A 19,770-nucleotide genomic window follows, 5' to 3' on the forward strand; every position below is an offset into this window, starting at 1 on the left:
ATTAAAGAAAAAAAAAAAAACTTAGGAAAGCTCGATGTCCACTATCTTTGAGGTCTCTGGGCAGAAGCCTCCCTGTCTATAATACTATTTCTGATGATCCTGCAGAAATTTGTCTATGAATTACCTCTTGTTTCTGTTCTTTTTTTCAGAGCATCAGTGTGGGCAGAGGAGCCAGGAAGAGAGTAAGTGCTGAGCCCACTGCAGGCTCTCAGCAAGAAGCTAACAGCATTGTTTTCCATTGAAAATATTAGCTATATGTTTTTTAGAAAATTCAAATGAGCAAAAAGAATGTTAAAATCCCCCTTAAATCCACCATTGCAGGAAACCTCTTGGTTAATACATGATGTTATATCCTTTCAGATATTTCTGTGCATATATAAAAATTATATGTATTTATTTTTAAATGGAATCAAACTGTATGTTATTTTATAATCTGCTTTTTACATAATATATTTGAGTACTTTCCATTGCCAATAAAGATACTTTTATAGCATCATTTAAAATTACTGTACAACATTTCACCATATGTTCCTTAAGGCCGTACCATAATTTGTTCAACCATGCCCCATTATTGGACATTTAACTGTTTCTTCTTTTTCACTATTATGATCAATTCTCCCATAAACACTCATGCATTTAAATCTCTGGGCATGTCTATGGTTGTGGTTATTTCTTTAATATAAAGTCCTACACATAAAAACTTTAGTCAAAGAGTATAAATATTTTTTAGGCTTTTGAGAAATATTTCCAAATTGTTCTTTAGAAAGGCTGTCCTTGATTTGAAGGGGCACATGCACCCCGATGTTTATAGCAGCAATGTCCACAACAGCCAAATTATAGAAAGAGCCCAAATGTCTATCAACTGATGAATAGATAAAGAAGATGTGGAGTGTATATATAAAATGGAATATTACTCAGCCATTGAAAAGAATGAAATCTTGCCATTTGCAACAACGCAGGTGGAACTAGAGGATATTATGCTGAGTGAAATAAGTCAGTCAGAGAAAGACAAATACCACATTATTTCACTCATATGTGGAATTTAAGAAACAAAACAGATGAACATAGGGGAAGGGGGAAAAAGAGAGCGAGAGGAAAGCGAACCATAAACGAATCTTAACAATGGAGAACAAACTGAGGGTTGCTGGAAGGAGGTGGGCCAGGAATGGGCTAAATGGGTGATGGGTATTAAGGAAGGCATTTGTGATGAGCATTGGGTGTTACATGTAAGTGATGAATCACTAAATTCTCCACCCGAAACCAATATTGCCATGTATGTTAACTAACTAGAATCTAAATAAGAACTTGAAATAAAAAAAGTCACCAAAATTGTTAGACTGACCTGCTCATCAACAGGGCACCAAAGTCATGTTTTTGAGGAATAAATAAATATCTTCTATCTTTCACAGTAGAAAAGAGAGGTTAACTCTAAAATTCTGTTCCAAAACATACAGAAACTGTAGTCTGCCACAATAGAAAAAACTATTAACATAAAGATAAGAAAACTGATCTAATTCTACAGAACACTACAGCAACTCGACTGTTTAGTCATGTACCTCGAGGGTGGGCACATTTTATCCGTAAAGTGCCAGACAGCAAATATCTTAGGTTGTGTAGGCCGTATGGTCTCACGTACAACTACTCAACTTTGCTTGTAGGGCAAAAGCAGCAAAAGATAATACATAGATGAATGAGAGTGGTTGGGTCCCAATAAAACTATTTATGGAAATAGGAAAAGAGAAAGAAAGAAAGAGAGAGAGAAAGAAAGGGAGGAAGGAAGGGCGAAAGAAAGAAGAAAAAAAGAAAAACAAAGAAAAGGAAAGAAAAGAAAAGAGAGAGAGAGAAAGAAAAAAAGGAAAAAGGAAAAAGAAAGATTGTGTTAATTTATGGTTATCAATTTTCCCATAACCTCATCAACACAATATTAATTTCATTTGGTTGAGGGGTCTCTTTATTTTGGGTTTTTGTTGTTTTAGTTTTCAATAGTTTTTTTTTTTTTTTTTAAAGATTTATTTCTTTCTTTGTCATTTGTGAGAAAGAAAGCGAGAGAGTGAGCACAAGCCAGGGTAGAGGGAAGGAGAATCCCAAGCAGACTCCCCACTGTGCAGAGCCTGCTGTGGGGCTGCATCTCACGATCCTGAGGTCATGACCTGAGCTGAAACCAAGACTCGGTTGCTCAACCAACTGAGCCACCCAGGGGCCCCATTGTTTTCAGGAGTTTTAAGTGAAAAATTGGATTCTTTGGGGGTTTTTTCTGCTATTTTTGCTATTATAGGGGTGATTTTTTTTTTTTTTTAGGTATGCCATAGGCCACTTTGGCAAGGTGTTTAGCCATCTATTAGGGAAAGGAGAAAGTTCTAGTCCTTGGTTTTTTGGCAGCAATCTGACGGTCTCTCTGAGACTCACCACAATGTTCCAGCTAACCCCTGACTCCAAGGGCTGAGGTGGCCAACATCCTCCAGGCAGTGAGAACTCCAGCCCTAGCAGCTCCTTCGGACTCTTTCATGAGTGGTCTATTGTGCATTCTGTAGTCTCCATGTGGGGGCAGGGCTTGGCCTCTGGGAGGATTTGTGAATGAAGCGGCTTCTGGCTGCTCTGCTTGCTGACCTCACATGGGGTTTTGACCAGGATGAAGATTCAGGACTGATGTGGGGGAAGGAGCAGATGAATGGGCCCAGTCCAAAGCCACAGTCAGACCCCCTGACCAGCTGGAGCTGACCGATGCGGTGAGTCAGGCGCGTCCCGCCCTTGCCCCTTCCACCTCCTCCAGCCTCAGAGATGTGCTCTTGCACGGTAATGATTAGCCTCCTGCACAGAGCCTGGGTGTGAGATGTCTGCTGGTACCCCAAGTACCAGAAGAGGTGGTGGGGCCCTCCATGTAGGACCCTCTGGGTATTTCTCTCCCTCAGGAGCTAAAGGAAGAGTTCACCCGCATTCTGACCGCCAACAACCCACACGCACCCCAGAACATCGTCAGGTACAGCTTCAAAGTAAGTCTCCCCCCGGGGTGGGGGCCTCTGGGTACCCCTTGGCTTGGCAGGGACTTGCTATTCTGCAAAAGCCTCTCCGCTATTAGAGACCATCTTTAAACTTGGTCTTTGGCTGGAACCTTGAAATTTTACATGGACTTTTCCAGAGATTTCAAAAATTTCTTTACTAATCTCCCTTACAGTCTTAATGAGTACTTATTACATGTCAGACACTGTGTTAATAAATTATTTTAATTATTTTTAAAACTTACAACTATCCTGAAAATTAGATAGTATTATCCTCATTTTACAGATGAAAAAAAATCAAGGCTTAGAGTGGTAAGCCCAAGGTCATGCAGAAAATAGGGGACAGAATCAGGATTTGAATCCATTCTGCCCACAACCACAAACCCTGTTCTTAGCTGCCACACTGTTTCATCCTCCCAACCATCTGAGTTCCTGAGACAAGGGCTTTGTGGTGACTGTGTAAGGCAGAGCATCCCAACCTATGTGCGGAAATAGTAATTCTTTCAGCCCTCCAGGGGTAGGTGGGTTTGGTTCAGTCAGAGCACATGGGCTGGGTTCCTCTCTAGAGCTTCTCCTCTTTAGAATTACCCCTATATGTCATACAAATGTAATAATTTCTATGTGACTTGAAAAGGGTTGAGAAGAAATGTTTTGAAAGAAGGAAGGAGGGGTGCCTGGGTGGCTCAGTGGGTTAAGCCTCTGCCTTCTGCTCAGGTCATGATCTCAGGATCCTGGGATCAAGGTCCACCTCGGGCTCTCTGTGGGCAGGGAGCCTGCTTCCCCCTCTCTCTCTGCCTGCCTCTCTGCCTACTTGTGATTGCTCTCTCTGTCAAATAAATAAATAAAATCTTTTAAAAGAGAAAGAAAGAAAGATAGAAGGAAGGAAGGAAACCTGGTGTCAAAGTCAATGGTACAACTAGGATGCTTTTCAATAAGGAAGCTAGGTAGGGGACCCAGACTAATAGACCCTATGAAAAACAGGGATCACATCTGCTTTTGCTAAGCTTATATCCCTGGAACCTGGAAAATACTTGGCATGTTGTACAGCGTCTGCTTAAAAATTATTTGTTGAAGGGGCACCTGGGTGGCTCAGTGGTTTAAGCCTCTGCCTTCAGCTCAGGTTGTGGTCTCAGGGTCCTGGGATGGAGCCCCGCATCGGGCTCTCTGCTCGGCGGGGAGCCTGCTTCCCCCTCTCTCTCTGCCTGCCTCTCTGTCTGCTTGTGACCTCTCTCTCTCTCTCTCTCTCTGTCAAATAAATAAATAATCTTAAAAAAAATTATTTGTTGAAGAAGGAATGAACAAGGTTGCCTGGATTTTAAGCTGAACCCTGCTTCTCATTTGCTGTATGACCTGGATAAGGGCCAAACTCAAAACCTTTTCTAGATGTCTGGGCCCCTTGTTTGGAACAGGAGGATTGGGGATTGGGGGTATCTCTGAGAATCTATCCAGTCCTCACATCCACTAATAACAGTGTGGAGAAGGTCAGGCCAGGTGTGTCTGATTACTATGTGTGACCTGTCTCAGCTCTGTGGTGAGACAGGTACACGAGGATACCTCGGCATGGATGTGAGAGCCAGTGATAGGCAAGTCCAGAACTATTCAAAGTTAAAGAAAAGACAATTTAAAAATATGTCTTTGATGAGAACGTAAAAGAAAAAACATCTTTCGTTTGCCTCCTCTTCTTTTTTTTTTTTAAGATTTTATTTATTCATTTGACAGACAGACATCACAAGTAGGCAGAGAGGCAGGCAGAGAGAGAGGAAGGGAAGCAGGCTCCTTGCTGAGCAGAGAGCCCAAAGCGGGGCTTCATCTCAGGACCCTGAGATCATGACCTGAGCTGAAAGCAGGGGCTTTAACCCACTGAGCCACCCAGGTGCCCCATTGTCTCCTCTTCTTAAGCTGGAATGTAATGAAAACTTCCGGTTAACTGAACATTTGGGGATATCTATCTATATATATCTCGTTAACAGATGGACCATGTTAATCCTTATAGAATGAAGGCAGATTGCATTCTCACTCCAGCACTTTTGGGACCCCTGGTCTGACTCAGCCCCCTATCCTCTTAGGAAGGCACGTATAAGCTTATTGGCGTGGTGAACCAACTGGCAGTTCACTTCAGCCAGGTTGGGAACCTGATCCCCAAAGACTCGGATGAAGGACGGCGGCAGCACTACCGTGATGAGTTAGCAGCAGGTAGGCCTCGGGGCCGGCAGGAAGTGGAGGCCCAGAGCCCAGGTTCCTTTCTGTGGTCATCCTAGGGAGCGGATACTAAGCCATAACTTTGCAGAGCTTCTGCTTACATGAAGCCCCACAGCTGGCGGCCCTGCTGCGGTCTGGGAATTAAGCTGTGAGGACCCTGGGGTAGCTGAGGCCTCAAAGGCAGAAACCAAGAGAGCCTTGCCCTGCCAGGGGACGGGGCAGCAGGCCTGGCCTTTGGATTCATCTGCAGTATCTTATCAAGGTTCTCAGGAGTCTGCCAAGGTGGTGATTTCAGAAACCGAAATCCTCGAAGAAGAAGAAGAGCCTAAGGAAACAGAAGCTGAAACTGAACTTGGGAGTCAAACAGATGTGCCTGCCACTGAGGTACAGTACAGAACCGCTCTCATCCCTCCCCTTCCAGGTCCAGCTGCAGATGGAAACTTCGGGGCTAACTGGTTGGGGGGTGGGGCTGCAGGTGAGAAGTTAGACGCTGTAGGTAGCAAGCCTCTGGCATCATCACCCTCTCCTACTCCAGACTCTCCTAGGGCATGACTTCTCCCCACCCCGATTCCCCACCACCTTCTTCTCACAGCTGAGCCCTGGTCCTGTGGGTCTTTTTTTTCTAGGCAGCTGCAAAAGCAACTGAAGAAGAATTGATGACTCCCAAGCAGCCCAAGGAGCGAAAGCTCACCAACAAGTTCAACTTCAGTGAGAGGGCCTCACAGACCTTAAACAATCCTCTCCGGGTAGAGCAGCCCCCACCACAGCCCCTTGACCTCCTGGTTCTGTACTGTTGCATGGCAGGGAAGGAACAGGCTTGACCCCTGCCCCAGCAGCTCTTAGCCTGGAAGGATGACAGGCACAGCACAGTTCATCTCTCCAAGGAGAGCTGGGAACATGTGTTGGGGGTCTTGTAAGCTGTTCAGAGTTCGAACTCCTTGTAAAGAGTTCAGAGTGGGTAACAAGGAGTCTGGAGCCCTTCACTGAGACTGAAACACGTATGGGCCTTGGAGAAGAGGTCAAGATCTGGGGGACAGAGGGGAGGCCAGAATGTGCCAGGGAGGCAGAACTAAGCCAGTTTGACTGCAGTTGATGCTCTCTGTGATAGACTAGCTGGAAAAGGCTAGAAAAGTTTCCTGGCTCACTAGTATGGAGAACCCTGAATACCAGGTTGAAGGAACCTCTCAGGGTTTCAGGGGAGAGACTCACGTATGTAAGACAGTGTTTTACAGAAATCAACCTATGAATGGAGGACAGAGGTCTACAGGATGGGTTTCTGGAAGCTCCTAATCATGCTGTGTGCTCCCTATTTAGTAATATGGGTGGTACATAATGAGGAGGGAATGCATTCCTCTGGTGGAGCAGAGACCCCAGTATTAGGGAGAAGCCTTCTCAGGATGAGGGATGTTAGTCCAGTAGCTTACCAGGGGCTGACCTCTGTGTCTTGCATCAGGAGGCTGACCAGAGACCTGTCCATCCCCCACTTGGAGTTTTTCTTGGTTGAAAGTGGCACAATCAGGCTTCATTGCCCCTGATTTCTAGCTTGGGCTTTTTCTAAGGAAGCTTAGAAGGAAAATGGAGGCTTTCACTCCATCATTTGGTCCTTTGTTCAGGCCCTCTTTACTTCCCCAGTTCTATGTTCCATCCCTCCCTCTGCTCCAACTGAAATGTTTCACCCAAGGATATACTGCTGGGTTAAGTGAGAAGGATTTGAGGGCTTTCTGTGGGTTTCCTGTTGTCATTGTTCTCTAGGACCGAGAATGCCAGATGGAGCCTCCTCCTAGGACAAACTTTTCAGCCACAGCCAATCAGGTGAGTCCCTGGATCAGTCTAAAACTCATCACCACACCCCAGCCACCCACCCCATGCATCCTTGTCAAAGAGTCCTCTGCATCCATCTATCTCCCTGCTACTTGTCTAGGCTTTGAACACTAGGGATATGAGACAGTGGGACCCCACCCTGTGAGCTCTGGATCAGCTACATGCTCCCAACCCCAGGGCAAGGCTGTCAAAGAGGGAAATAAGCATGGTTTCTAACTCTCTGAAACCCATGGCACCCCAAGGCTGACTCTGAAGCGTTAGCACTTTAACCTGCCCTTCCAGAAGCCTTCATTTTTCCTGCAGACTCTCTTTCCCCCTCAAATCCTACTGGGTAGCCATGCTGATTTGGGCAGGATTTGGTGCCAGGAGACCTGAGCTCGGGCGCCAACTTTGCTGCTCATACTATAAGATCCTGGGCAAACCATGTCATTCTTAATTTATCAGTTACTGTTTCTCTGTCAAATGAGGACAACAAGCAGCCTCACAGAATTGTTGGAAGGCTCTGAATGAGATAACAAACATTGAATTGTATTGTAGCATGGAGTATTGGCCCATGGGTGACTCATTACTGTAAGGTGTGTCTATCTGGCCTCCAGGTGGCAGTGACTGCCCAACTCTGGAGAGCACAGAATGTGATCTGGGGTTTTTTAGTCCCAGATCCTTGCTGGTTCCTTTGTCACTATCCTTGGGCTTCTCTTGCTGTCAGATCCAGTTAGCAGGGTTTCCTTAAATTTTTTTAAGATCTTATTTATTTATTTATTTATTTGAGAGAGAGAGGGAGAGACAAAGGGCACAAGCAGGGGGAGGAACAGAGGGTGAGAGGGCAGGGAAAATCTCAAGCAGACTTGGCAATGAGTGTGGAGCCCAACATGGTGCTCAATCCTATGACCCTGAGATCATGACCTGAACCAAGAGTCAAACACTTAACTGACTGAGCCACCCAGGTGCCCATCCCTTACTTTTGTTTATCTTTTTATGCTCAGAAGTTTTGGTCAGTGCTGTAGATAGCTGACATGAACTAGTGAAGTTTATCACATCTCTATATGGGGAAACATTTTTAAAATGTCCTAGTTCAGGGACGCCTGGGTGGCTCAGTGGGTTAAGCCTCTGCCTTCAGCTCAGGTCATGATCTTGGGGTCCTGGGATGGAGCCCCACACCGGGCTCTCTGCTCGGCAGGGGGCCTGGTTCTCCCTTCTCTCTGCCTGCCTCTCTGTCTACTTGTGATCTCTCTCTCTCTGTCAAATAAATATATAAAAATAAAAAAAAATTTTAAATGTCCTAGTTCAGAGTCTTATAAATCACCAAGAAAAATGTAAGCTAGCCTATATTTGCCCATTTGTTTTGCCTAGCAGGGTCTGTAGGTTGGAGCAATACTGATCTCTAGTTGGCAATTGAGCCTCTAAGCTGCAGAGTAGAACGTTCATCCCAGAGGTGCCCTGAGAGCTTCATTCTTGTCCTAGAGCTGACAGCAGAGAAGACAGACATCGAATACATAATTACCCTGGACCAAGTGGAGGATGCTATAGAGGCATGTGACAGGGGTTGACATAGTCTATTCCTCAAGCTCTAAAAGCTGAATAGGAGCTGCCTGGATGAAGATTTTGCCGTGTGATGATCCTTCTCATTTTGCCCTTGCCTAGTGGGAGATCTACGATGCCTATGTAGAGGAACTTAAGAAGCAGGAAAAGACCAAAGAAAAGGAGAAGGCAAAGACACCAGTGGCTAAAAAAATGGGGAAGATGACCATGAGGAAGATGACATCTATGGAGTCCCAGGTTTGATGGAGGTTTCATGGCTGTGTCACAGAGAATGACTGAGTGGGATCTTGGTCTCTGGGTAGTGAGGAACCTGGCCATCAGGAAGGACTTCACAGACTTTAAGGGGTGTGTGTGTATGTGATAATGCTGAAGTATGAATAGTTCTTTTCTTTTGGGAAGATGTGAGAAGAGCTAGAGCTACCTCTGGCATTCCATACTTCTCCCCAGTCTTATAGGATTCAGGATTGTTGGGCTAGGGGGGTAACAGAAGACATGAATGTTATTGAAAGTCCAAAGTATACCTTGAAAGAGCTCAGGATTCTTCTCAGGATGAGGTGGGATATAAGAATAAAGCACCACCTCCCTGAGCAAGGGCTCCTAAGGTTTGGGAGAGTGATTTGCTCTTCTTGACCTTCAGTCTTTGGGCTTTATTTGTTCAATTTTTTAGGTGAGTCTTATGGGCCAGAAGGCAAGTCAGAGCTGATCACAGTCACCAGCACTGTGCTCGCTTCGGCAGCACATATACACAGTCACCAGCACGTCCAGGCCAATGGGTGTGGTAATTCTGGGGTGGATGTTTACTCCGAAGAACCATATAGGAGTCATTATAGAGGTCATGGTTGGGGGGCTCACTGTAGGTATAGCCAGTATAGGTTGGGGATCATCATGGAAATTATGGTGATAGGTCACCACAGGGAAGATCACCACAGGGAGATGCTGAAAGGCCACTTTTGTCCCTTCCAACGGAGAGAAAGCTGGGTCGGGAGCCAGAGTCACAGTATGGGTATCAGGATGAGTTTGACCGGCAATAGAGTGGGAAAGTGAGGGCCACAGTAAGCCGAAGTCTAGGTTCAGCACCTTGGAGAGCTCCCAGACAGCTCTCTGGGAAGTGGTTCTGCTACAGAAGACAGATCAGTTAAAGGAAATTTTGCTTTGTCTTAGGTACGCCCACTTCCACACAATTTCATGTCCCTGATAAAAGTCACATTTTATGAGAGGTTTGAGGCTTCCCTGCTTTGGCTTAATATGAACTTCTCTAATTCAGTTTCATTCAACTACAGACCAAAACTTGTGATCATGATCATGCTGGGTACTGGAACCCAGAGGTGAAAGATGAGGTCCTTGCCCCATGGCTTGCCCTATCCAGACCTTTGATTTCCCCTGTACTGTTGCCTAGAGGTTAGTGGCTTTGGAGGAGCTGTTGGCCTGGGTCAAGTTTCACTTGAAGATCCTTCAAGGATTTAGCTGTAGGCTGTGTGTTAGGACTATTATTATAGAAACCTTAACTGTAGCTGCCAGGACCCAGAGAACAGAAGAAATGTCCCTGTGGCTGAGACTGAAAACTGTCCTTTGGTCTAAGCCCTTGGTGCCTAACATGTCTATCAGACTTTGTGTCTAATGTGCCCAGGGAAGGGGGACTACGCTGGATTCTTCCAGCTTGGTTGACATTGAAGGCTGTGATGCAGGTAGATTCCAGTCCTCTGCACCAAGAAGCTACAGTGGTGGCAGGACATTGTGGGGTGTAAGATACCCCCAACACCAGTGAACACCTTAGTGTGAAACCTCTACACAAGGGAATCGAGCTTTAACTGGGAATCCCAAGTACTGGGCCTGGCTGTCTGTAGAATTGAGTGGCCCTTTGCTCAGGCCCGGCGTATGAACAGAGTGACACCTTTTTTCAGGGACCTGCATCTGATGAGTTTGATATAAAACTCAAGTGCATGGGAGGGGAGAAAGCAGAACAACTCATTGATACCCTATAGGAAGGTCTGCAATGATAGATTTCAGGTTTCTGTCTCATTAATGATTTGGATGAATGTATAGAAATGAATGTAAGCTTGTCTGGTCTGAAAGATTAGGACAGGAAGGGGAGAAAGGACTCAGAAGCCACAAGTTTAGTCAGAAATAATGAAGAGCTATGTCTGCTCAAGTAGCATAGTATCCAGAACGAGGGAGACAGCAGTCCACCACACTGTCCTCAGAGCACATCTAAAACCTTGAGTCTGCCAGGACCAGGCAAAGGTGGTCAGGCTAGTGAAGGACTGGCTTTCTCCATGGGGCTGTGGGCATGATACCTGGAGTCCACAGAGTTGAGTTTAGATCCTGTCTTTGCTACTTATTAGCTGGGTTCTTCTGGCCTGTTTCCTCATTGGTAAAGACATCCTACTGATACTTACTTTGCAAGATTGTTGTGAGAACCCAAGATCGTGTACAGTTGCTAGTATAGTAGAAGTTAGGTAACTTAACTAAAGTTGCCACTTGGCTCCTAATCCACAGAATGGGAAGGGAATGCAGGTCTGTGTATCTCCAGAAGCCATCCTCTTCCTGATGCCAACACTCCTAGGAAATATCATTTTCAAGAGCCATGGGCCTGGCCTTCTTGAGCACCTTGAGGGTTGCACCTGGACAAAACCTTGGGTTAGGAGTTGCTTCTGCCTCATACTCCCTATGTACAAGCATATCTCTGTCCCCTCTCTGGGTTCTATCTCTTCCTCAACTCTTGACTAAATAAGTTGGATCAGAAGCTATCTGAGGCCTTTAATGAGAGTCTTTGTCATTGTCTGAGATGATGAAACCTTTCTGTCTCCACTAAAGAAGACTCTTACCTTCTCTTTTCCGTTCTTCCCTCCAATACCCTTCCTGGGCTCTCTCCAAAGTCCCGTGTTGTACACCAAGATATGCCTTCACCAGAACAAGTTCAGAATGAAAGATCATGAGGCAGGCTGTGCCCAGGAGCCAAGTATGGCAGTGCAGACTCCTTATGCCACATATGAGCTGGGCATTCCCAAAAGGGGGTGGTGACATGAGCTGCTCCTTGAGGCATGAAGAGATTTCTTTACAGAGCTATCTTGGGTGGGTGGTGTCAGAGAGACAATTGCACCTCTGGGCTGTGGCTTGAGGCATAAGCTCTGCAGGAGCTAGCTATGAAGACCTGTGACCTCTGTATCTCCACAGAGTGATGACATCACCAAAGTGACTCAGGCTGCTAAAATTGTGGAGCGGATGGTCAACCAGAACACATATGATGATGTTGCTCAAGGTAAGATTTAACGTGCTGGCAACTACTCTTACTGCTTGTATTAAAAGAATTCCTCAGGGGGCGCCTGGGTGCTCAGTTGGTGGAGCATCTGACTCTTGATTTTGGCTTGGGTCATGATTTCAGGTTCCTGGGATCAAGCCCTACGGGCTCTGTGCTCAGGAGGGAGTCCGCTTCTCTCCTACTCCCTCTCCCTCTGCCACACACACACACACCCTTCGCTCACAAGTGCTTCCTTATTCTTGTCTCTACTGTGTCCAGCTTGGGGACAACATAAATGCTAGAATGCAGACTGAAACAGCTCTGGGGATCCTCAGGAATGGAGGAAGGGAAATGAGGAATGAGTGGCAGCAGTCAAGGAAGGCAGAAGGGAGGGCTAAGCTAGGTGCCAAGGGATAAGCAGAGTCTGAATGGGAGATTAGCAAAAGGGAAGATATTCTGGGAAAGGAACAGCATAAGCAGTCACTCGGTGGTAAAAACAAATTGGAATGGACTCTGAGGACAAAGGGCAGCAGACTCAGTGACTCAAGCAGGGGTTTGTTGGAAAGTAGTGAGAGTTCAGGCTACAGAGATGGTTGGAGTCCAGGCTACAGGGCCTGGACTATCTCAGGGAATCTGAGCTTTTCTGCAGAGAGTTCAAAGGTCCTGTCCAGGCAGCAACACAGTCCAGTGAGAGGTCAGCTGGAGAAGGATGCAATGGGGCAGAATACAGGGACAGAGACGAAGGTGAGGTTCAGCTGAGGGGTAGAATGGGCCTCATCCCACCTTTTGCAGGGGTAAAGAAAAGGAAGCAGTTATAATTGTGAAAAGCCAGCATCAGCATTCCCTGGGAAAGGCCCAGGTACTGGACATTGTGCTATGCAACTTACACATATTACTTTACATCATCCTGACTTCCACGCTATTGGGTGAATACCATTATTCTCTCCATTTCATAGGTGAGAAATTTGGGCCATTGCCACTTGTTCACAACCACAGCCAGTATGAGGAGTGAGTGGAGCCACTGGGACTTGAACACAGGCCCTTTGGATCTATAGCCTAAGTGCTCCAGTGCAAGGCTACAGAGCCACTGAGCTTGAAGAGACATTTCAAGTAAACATTCAATAAGTCTATGCTGGTGATTAATTAGTGATGAAGTGAAGAAAGAGATTGATTCAGAAATGCTTAAATCCTGGGGGCCTGGGAAATTCTGGTGTCTTTGACAGAGCCAGGGAAACAGAATCCTTCCCATGGCATGAACAGCACATTCCCAAGTGGCTTGTATTTCCCTAAGAGGTTGTGCATTTATTTGGAGCAGCTGCCTCCCCAAAGTTGGCAGCTCCTCACTGCTGGCTGGTCTCCTTTGCTGACAGCCTAGGGCTCTTCTTGGTGACTTGATGCTCATTGCTCACCCATGGGACATAGAAACCAGGGCTGCCAAGACCAGCAGCCTAAACAAGCCCCCTTGTTATCATTCAGGCTGGAAAACGACCTTGAGTGCTTTTCAAAGCTGTCAAAGTACACAGCAGCTGTGAATGAATTTGTCACTCACACAGCTTGGCTTCCTGAAACCCAGCCTCTGCAACCAGCCCACCAAAGGGCTGCAAACACGATTAATATCCATGGAGAAACTGGCCTTGGTGAACCTTTTTCATTTATAAGAACACAATCACATAAAAATGCATTGAACTTTGATTTTTTTAATTGCACACTCTTTTCCCAAAGGGAAAGTCTAATCATGAAGAAGTGAAAACAGAAAAGTGTTACCAATTAATCTCCTCTCTGAAATGAGGTATTTTCAAAGACAGCCTAAGCTCGGGGCTCTCCTATATGATCAAGGCTCATGCCTCTGATCGCTCTGATTTTTTGTTGTTGTTCCGAGACATTTTTGAGGTTTGAATGTGGTCCCACAACCTCAAGGCTGGGCCAGTGCCTAGGCATGTCCTTGACCGTGTCGGATGAGAGGATTCATTTTCTAATGGGTCACCCCTGTTTGGAAAAAAAGACTGAGAAATTTTTCACTTCTGGTGATTTATTTCATTGTGTTCTTTGAACAATCATTGGGTGTCTGCTCTGTGGCTGGCACTGTGCTAGGCACTGCAGGTCCAGAGATGACTAGAACAAGCTGCTTGCTCCCCAGGAGCTGTCTGGTAGGGGAGACGGGCAAAAGGATCAATAGAAGCAACACAGCATGACAGACATTTCAGCAGAGAAGAGGCAGGGCTGGAATGGAGGAAGAGATGAATTCTGCTTAACAAGAAAATGAAGGCCTCACAGAGAAGGAGTTTAATCTGGATCTGCAGTTAGTGGGAGTTTGCCAGGAAGATGGAGGAGCAGAACATTCTAGACACGATTTGATATAGAGGTTATGTGAACACCTGACTGCAAATGACATGGCAGTCGTGGCCTGGACCCTTGGTTTGACCAGGGAGCCTGTACAAGCAGAGTCATTGAGGGGTTTTCAGTGGGGGGGAGGGGTGGTGTGATGAGGTGATTGATTGTTCTCATTCTGGTAGCTCTGGGGAGTGGGCACTGGAGGAGGAGTTACTGGAGGTGGGGATACCAATTAGGAGGAGGATGTAGTAATGCAGGTGATGGTTCTTGGGACCTGGGCAGTGGCTTTGGGTTTGGAGAGAAGTGAATGGATTAAAAAAAGTCATCAGAAGGACAATATGAGATATGATGTAAAGAGATCAGTCAAGGATTACCAGGTTTCTATTTAGCCAAATGACAAGACAGATGGAGCTTCTACCTAAGTTAGAGGAAACGGGAAGCAGAGATAATTTAGGGCAGGAGATGAACTTGAATCCAGAGAACCCATTTCAGGGATCCAGGCAGCTTCACCACAGTGGGGCTTAGCAGCGGGTGTGAAGATGGACAAACCTGGGATTTTATCTAAGAGGACATGTCTACTTTATTGTAAATTGCCTCCAATAACAGTGATGACAGTAACAATAACATATAGAGAGCTGACTATGTGCCAGCTATTTTTCTAAGTACTTTACATATATTAACAATTAATCCTCACGACAGTCCTTTGAGATAGGTACTATTACTATTCCCACTTTGAAACACAAGAGTCTGTTTTGGCCAAGGAGGTACAGACAGAGAGTGGCAGGCCTGGGTTTGCCATAAAATGGCAGTCCCAGGGCTGATTCAGCCTGGGTGTGTTTAAGATTTTAAGTACTACGAGGATGCTGCTGACGAATACCGAGACCTGGAGGGTACGCTGCTGCCGCTCTGGAAGTTCCAAAACGACAAAGCCAAGCGCCTGGCTGTCACCGCCCTCTGCTGGTGAGTATGGACATTGCAGCAAACCCAGAGGCCCTGAGCGCCTGAGCTGGGGCATTTCTACTGCGCTTAACCACTCTGAAGATGACGCGTAGCATTATAGAAAAAAAGGGACTGGGATTCTTATGGGATTGTGCGATCAGCCCATGTCTCTAAAGTCAATAGTAGATGTCTTTAGTGTAGTTAGGCACCAGTGTTCGTGGGAAGGCTCATGTCTATTGGGAAAACCACGTTCATTTCCTGGGCCAACGGATTCATATTTCTTTTGCAGGAATCCAAAGTACAATGATCTGTTTGCAGTGGGACATGGTTCCTGTAAGTAATCTGGCTATTTGTTCATTTGCTCACTCAATCAGCAAACACTTAAGGACCTTAAGCACCAGTGCAGAGAGCTCTTTGTGAGGTGTGAAAGACATAAGAGGACTGAGATCTAGTCACTGTCTTCAGAGGCTCCCAGTCTGATGGGGGAATACAGACAACCATACCAGCAGTTAGCACTGAGTGAAGGACTATGCCAAAGTGAGCCCTAAAGGTTTTATTGTAGTGAAGGAAGAGGGGAGAGCACTTCTGGCCGAGGAACCAGCATATGCAAAGGTCTGGAGGCACAAGAGATATGGGAGGAAATAAAGCTGCTGAGGGAGCCAGGGTTGGCCCCCGAATGGCTTGGTAAACAACTCCAAGAAGCTTGGAGATTCTCCTGAGGAGAGTTTTATGACATTCTCCTGAGGAGAAATCACTGAAGGAATTTAAGAAGGGCAGGGACAGAACCAGGGCAGGGGGAAATGGCAGGCATGAGACTGGGGGCTGGGAAACCACTTGGGAGACTGGTGAGGATCCCCAGGAAGAGATGGTAGGACCTGGACCATGACTGTGGCATAGGAATGGAGAAATAGGTTTGGGAAGCTTGAGAAAGTGGACTGGACCAGACCTGGGGAAAGACTAGAGGTGAGGCTGGGAGAGGGAACGTTCCTGATCTGGATCTGGAGCAGGCAGGGGTGGGGGAAGGTAGGTGCTTGATGTTCATCATTTGGCCTGTGGGCCCTGGAAGACCACTATTGTCCAGGCTGTTCCTGCCCCCGCCAGTCCGCCCTCATCCCTGAGGCAGGAGGCAGCACCATGGTAACTGTGTGGTAGTTTTGCTTTCCTTTCATATTCTGTGTTCCCTGAAGAAGCCCCTACCTCCGTGCTGGGCTGGACATTCCCCCTTCCTAACGGGAGAGGGCCCCACACTTCATGTTAGCAGAAGCTCCCCCCCCCTCCCCCCCGCTAACGGCCTGTTCTCTGGCTGGGAGAATCAGCATCTATGAACAGAAAAAACCCTTCCATTCTCCAAGCTTCTGCTGGCTGGCAGACGTGCAGGCTCCTGGTCTCTGCCCCTCAGACCGCCTGTGCACCCGGCCCATTCTTTCCCTCAGGCTGGGGGGTAGGAGGGAGGGCAAGGAGGGGTTGGTGTTTATTATTCCTCTCAGGGAGGAGACCTTGGAGCTGCTCCCAGTCTCGTGGTCTGTGCTGCCTTTGAGGATGCCCTAAATGCCCACTTTGTGTCCCTACTCCTGAGGGTGGGCTGCTGCCAGGCTGGAAGCACCCTCCCCTTCTGGCAGGGAGCTAGCACATTCCTCCCCTTCTGCTGCAGCTACTGGGCCTGGAACAGGGCCTGGGGGCTGGGCTGGCCCTCCCAGGAGTGGGTGTGGACCCCCTATGAGGCTGCTGTTGGCTCAGGCTCTCTGCCCAGGACTGAAGCTGGGCTGAGGCAGGCTCCCTAGCAGGTGGGAGGGGACACTGGCTCAGGTCTAGCCCCATCCTCCTCCCATGCAGGGCCAGAAGCAGGGTCAGCTGGTTGGGTTCAGGCAGAGGCTGTCCCCAGCGGCCGCTTTAGCCAGGAGCAGTGGAGAAAAGTAACCCAGCCCTCAGGCATGGAGGACTCCAAGCCTGGCTGGCCCAGGAGCCTCCTTCAGGCAAGCACTCACCCAGGGAGGTTCTCTTTGTCCCTTGCTGGCCGCATTTACACGCCTGGGCAGCATCAGTCCATTGTAGAACTTCTGGCCGAAGGGCTACCGCCCGGTGGTGAGACCTGGGGCCAGAAGCTGCTCTGAGCCTTGGCTTCCTTATTGGTAGCCTGAAGAGGCTGACACCTGCTGGATCTTCACCCCAGGACATTGCTAGACTCACCAAAAAGAAAAGCAAACGTGCCCTGTGAACTCTAGGAACCACCCACATATAAAGGACCAGCCTGGGGGCACCTGGGTGGCTCAGTGGTTTAAAGCCTCTGCCTTCGGCTCAGGTCATGAACCCAGGGTCCTGGGATGGAGCCCCACATCCGGCTCTGCTAGGCAGGGAGCCTGCTTTCCTTCCCCTCTCTCTGTCTCCCTCTCTGCCTACTTGTGATCTCTGTCAAATAAATAATTAAAATCTAAAAAAAAAAAAATAAATAAAGGACAGCCTGTCATTCTGTCCCCTAGCTTTCCTGCAGGACTCTCAGGGGACCCAAGCGGAGAGAGGGGGCTATGGGGATGGAGGAGAACCAGACAAGGCCCCTACCTCCTCTAGAGCACAGGCCCAGGAGTAGCAGGGGTACTATGGGCTGGGGCCTCCGCAGGCACAGGGTTACTGACCAGCTTGCCCATGGGCGTGACCAAGGTGGGACAATGGCAAGAGTGAATACTGGGACTTCTGGGAATCTGTCAGTGAGGCTGGGCAATGGCTAGAGAAATATGATGTGGAGTAAGTTTTTTTCAGAGTTCTTTTGTTTGTAAGCTAAGAAAGTCCTGAGAATGTTTCAAAGGCTGATAAGGAAAGAGCCAAAAGAAAGTGAGCTGAAAATGGCCCAGGGCCCTCCATATCTCCGCAGAGGCCTGAACTGAGCCAGGCTGAGGTGGGACTCAGAAGGGCTCCTGCGTTCACTTCTGAGGTCACCTCTGGGAGTCCTGTGCTCTCCAGTGCCCAGATGCCCCCTTGGAAGAAAAAGGGCGAAGCTGAGGCAGGCGAAGGGCACCCTGGTCACTGATGAGGTCACTGAGAGGAGCGGCTGGCTCACCAGCGTCCAGCACACTGTCTGGGGAAACTTCCGATGCCAGCCTCCTAGCATCAGCCTTTGCCTCCTACAAACACTGGAGTGAGAATTTGGGTTGGATCCTGATGAGCTCAGCCCAGGACTCTTTTTGCCTGGCATTCCCAGACATTTATTCTATAATCCAGCTAAAAAGGACTTTGGCGGCGGTAGGCTCATATCTAAGAAGGACTGGGGCCAGTCTCCTATTTGAGCACAGAGCAGGCTGGCTGGAGCCAGGCCAGGCCAAGGGCAAGTAGGTAAGGAAAAGGGGGTCCAGGCACTTGCCCGCAATAGCACAGAAATATTTGCATCTGCCTTCCCTGCGTGGGTGCCAGGGAGGATGCAGGGATGGGGGCACCTCAAGCTGCATAGAAAGCAAAGACTGGGCTGCCCCTGAGTCCAGGCTCCGCATTCTCAGCAGAGTGGAGAAAGGCCGTGAGCAGGTGAAAGCAGATGGAGGAAAGCCGGAGGCCAAGGGAAAGAAGTCTAGGAAGGGACAGCCCACGGGGCAAAGCAGAGATACAATTATGTCAGCCTGTGGCACTGAAGGGGTCCTTTCCAGCCCATCAGCCACTTGATAGCAGGGAAATGGGAACTCCTCATGGTCTGTTGGGCGGGGATGGTGGAAGAGATCCTGGGCCCTCTGTGTGGTCCTGATCAGCTCACACAGAGATGAGGGGGAAGCCACTCAGTGGGCCACATCTAAGAAAGAAAGAGGAGTCAGCTGTCCCTCAGCCTGGCCTCCCTCTGGGGGCAGCCCTCAAGAGGAGCCAAAGTCAGGCCCTGAGTCCCCACACGGAACCCTTTCCCCCTCTGTCCCACCACATCCTGGTCTGTCTCTGAGCTTGCCGCGGCCAGAGACACACTCATAGGGATTTAAATCTTTCCTGATCATTTATTTGTCAGCTTCACTAATTAAGCAGTGTTAATTTCATTTATTGAAAATGGAAATTCATCTACCTCATTTCTCCCCGTTCATCCTCCACATGCAAAATCCATCACTCCTCAGCTGCAGGCTGTGTAAAATTTACAGGACTAATTATGTTGTCAGGTCTCTTTGTAAATACAGTCCATAAAGGCCACCATGCTTGCCGGGTTCTAGTGCAAGGGCATTCCCGTTGTTAGTTTAATTACTGGTTAGTTATTTAGGTTCTCAAATGTTTGCCTAATTTTCCCTAAATCAAATTAAATGTCCCGCTTGATGTATTCTGTCTCCAAGGCCTTGCTCTTATTTCCCACACTTCTTAAATATGACTTCTCATCGGAGGAAAGTGCTCAGAAAAGCCCAGTTACCTGAGAGGCTGAACCCAGCCTGGCACCACGGCCTCTGGGCCAGGCTGGAGGTTTGGAACCCTTTAGCACTGATGCCCTTTCCTGGTGACCCCTGGGATAGTCCCCTGCCTTTGGAGACTGTGAAAATCCTAATCCACGGGGCATTTCTGTTTCTGGAGTGCAAGGTGGCAGGGTGGGTGTGGGAAGTAGAGGGAGGGTTTCATGATTGTTATTAGAAGAGCTGGGGATCATGGCACCCAACCCCCCTCCCCCCGCCAGACTTCTAGAGACAGGGTTTCCAACTCATCCCAGGAAAAGCTATCATCTCTGGGGCTTCTCCCTCTCGTTCCTTGAAGTAGAGCTTGGGT

At 47.8% G+C, this 19,770-nt stretch overlaps 1 protein-coding gene across 1 annotated transcript in view; it reads left to right on the plus strand.

Moving 5' to 3' along the window:
- LOC125082978 (dynein axonemal intermediate chain 1-like) overlaps nt 1-19,770 on the plus strand; it is a 40,883-nt gene that overhangs the window by 2,171 nt on the left and 18,942 nt on the right. The window contains exons 2-11 of the mRNA XM_047698888.1: nt 2,636-2,726; nt 2,910-2,990; nt 5,063-5,189; nt 5,458-5,579; nt 5,822-5,941; nt 6,948-7,007; nt 8,658-8,792; nt 11,730-11,814; nt 14,967-15,084; nt 15,353-15,396. Coding sequence (XP_047554844.1) covers nt 2,636-2,726; nt 2,910-2,990; nt 5,063-5,189; nt 5,458-5,579; nt 5,822-5,941; nt 6,948-7,007; nt 8,658-8,792; nt 11,730-11,814; nt 14,967-15,084; nt 15,353-15,396 — 983 coding nt within the window. The remainder of the gene's footprint in view (nt 1-2,635; nt 2,727-2,909; nt 2,991-5,062; nt 5,190-5,457; nt 5,580-5,821; nt 5,942-6,947; nt 7,008-8,657; nt 8,793-11,729; nt 11,815-14,966; nt 15,085-15,352; nt 15,397-19,770) is intronic.

The sequence above is a fragment of the Lutra lutra genome, chromosome 13, assembly GCF_902655055.1.
Source record: "Lutra lutra chromosome 13, mLutLut1.2, whole genome shotgun sequence".
NCBI classification, from domain to species: Eukaryota; Metazoa; Chordata; class Mammalia; order Carnivora; family Mustelidae; genus Lutra; species Lutra lutra.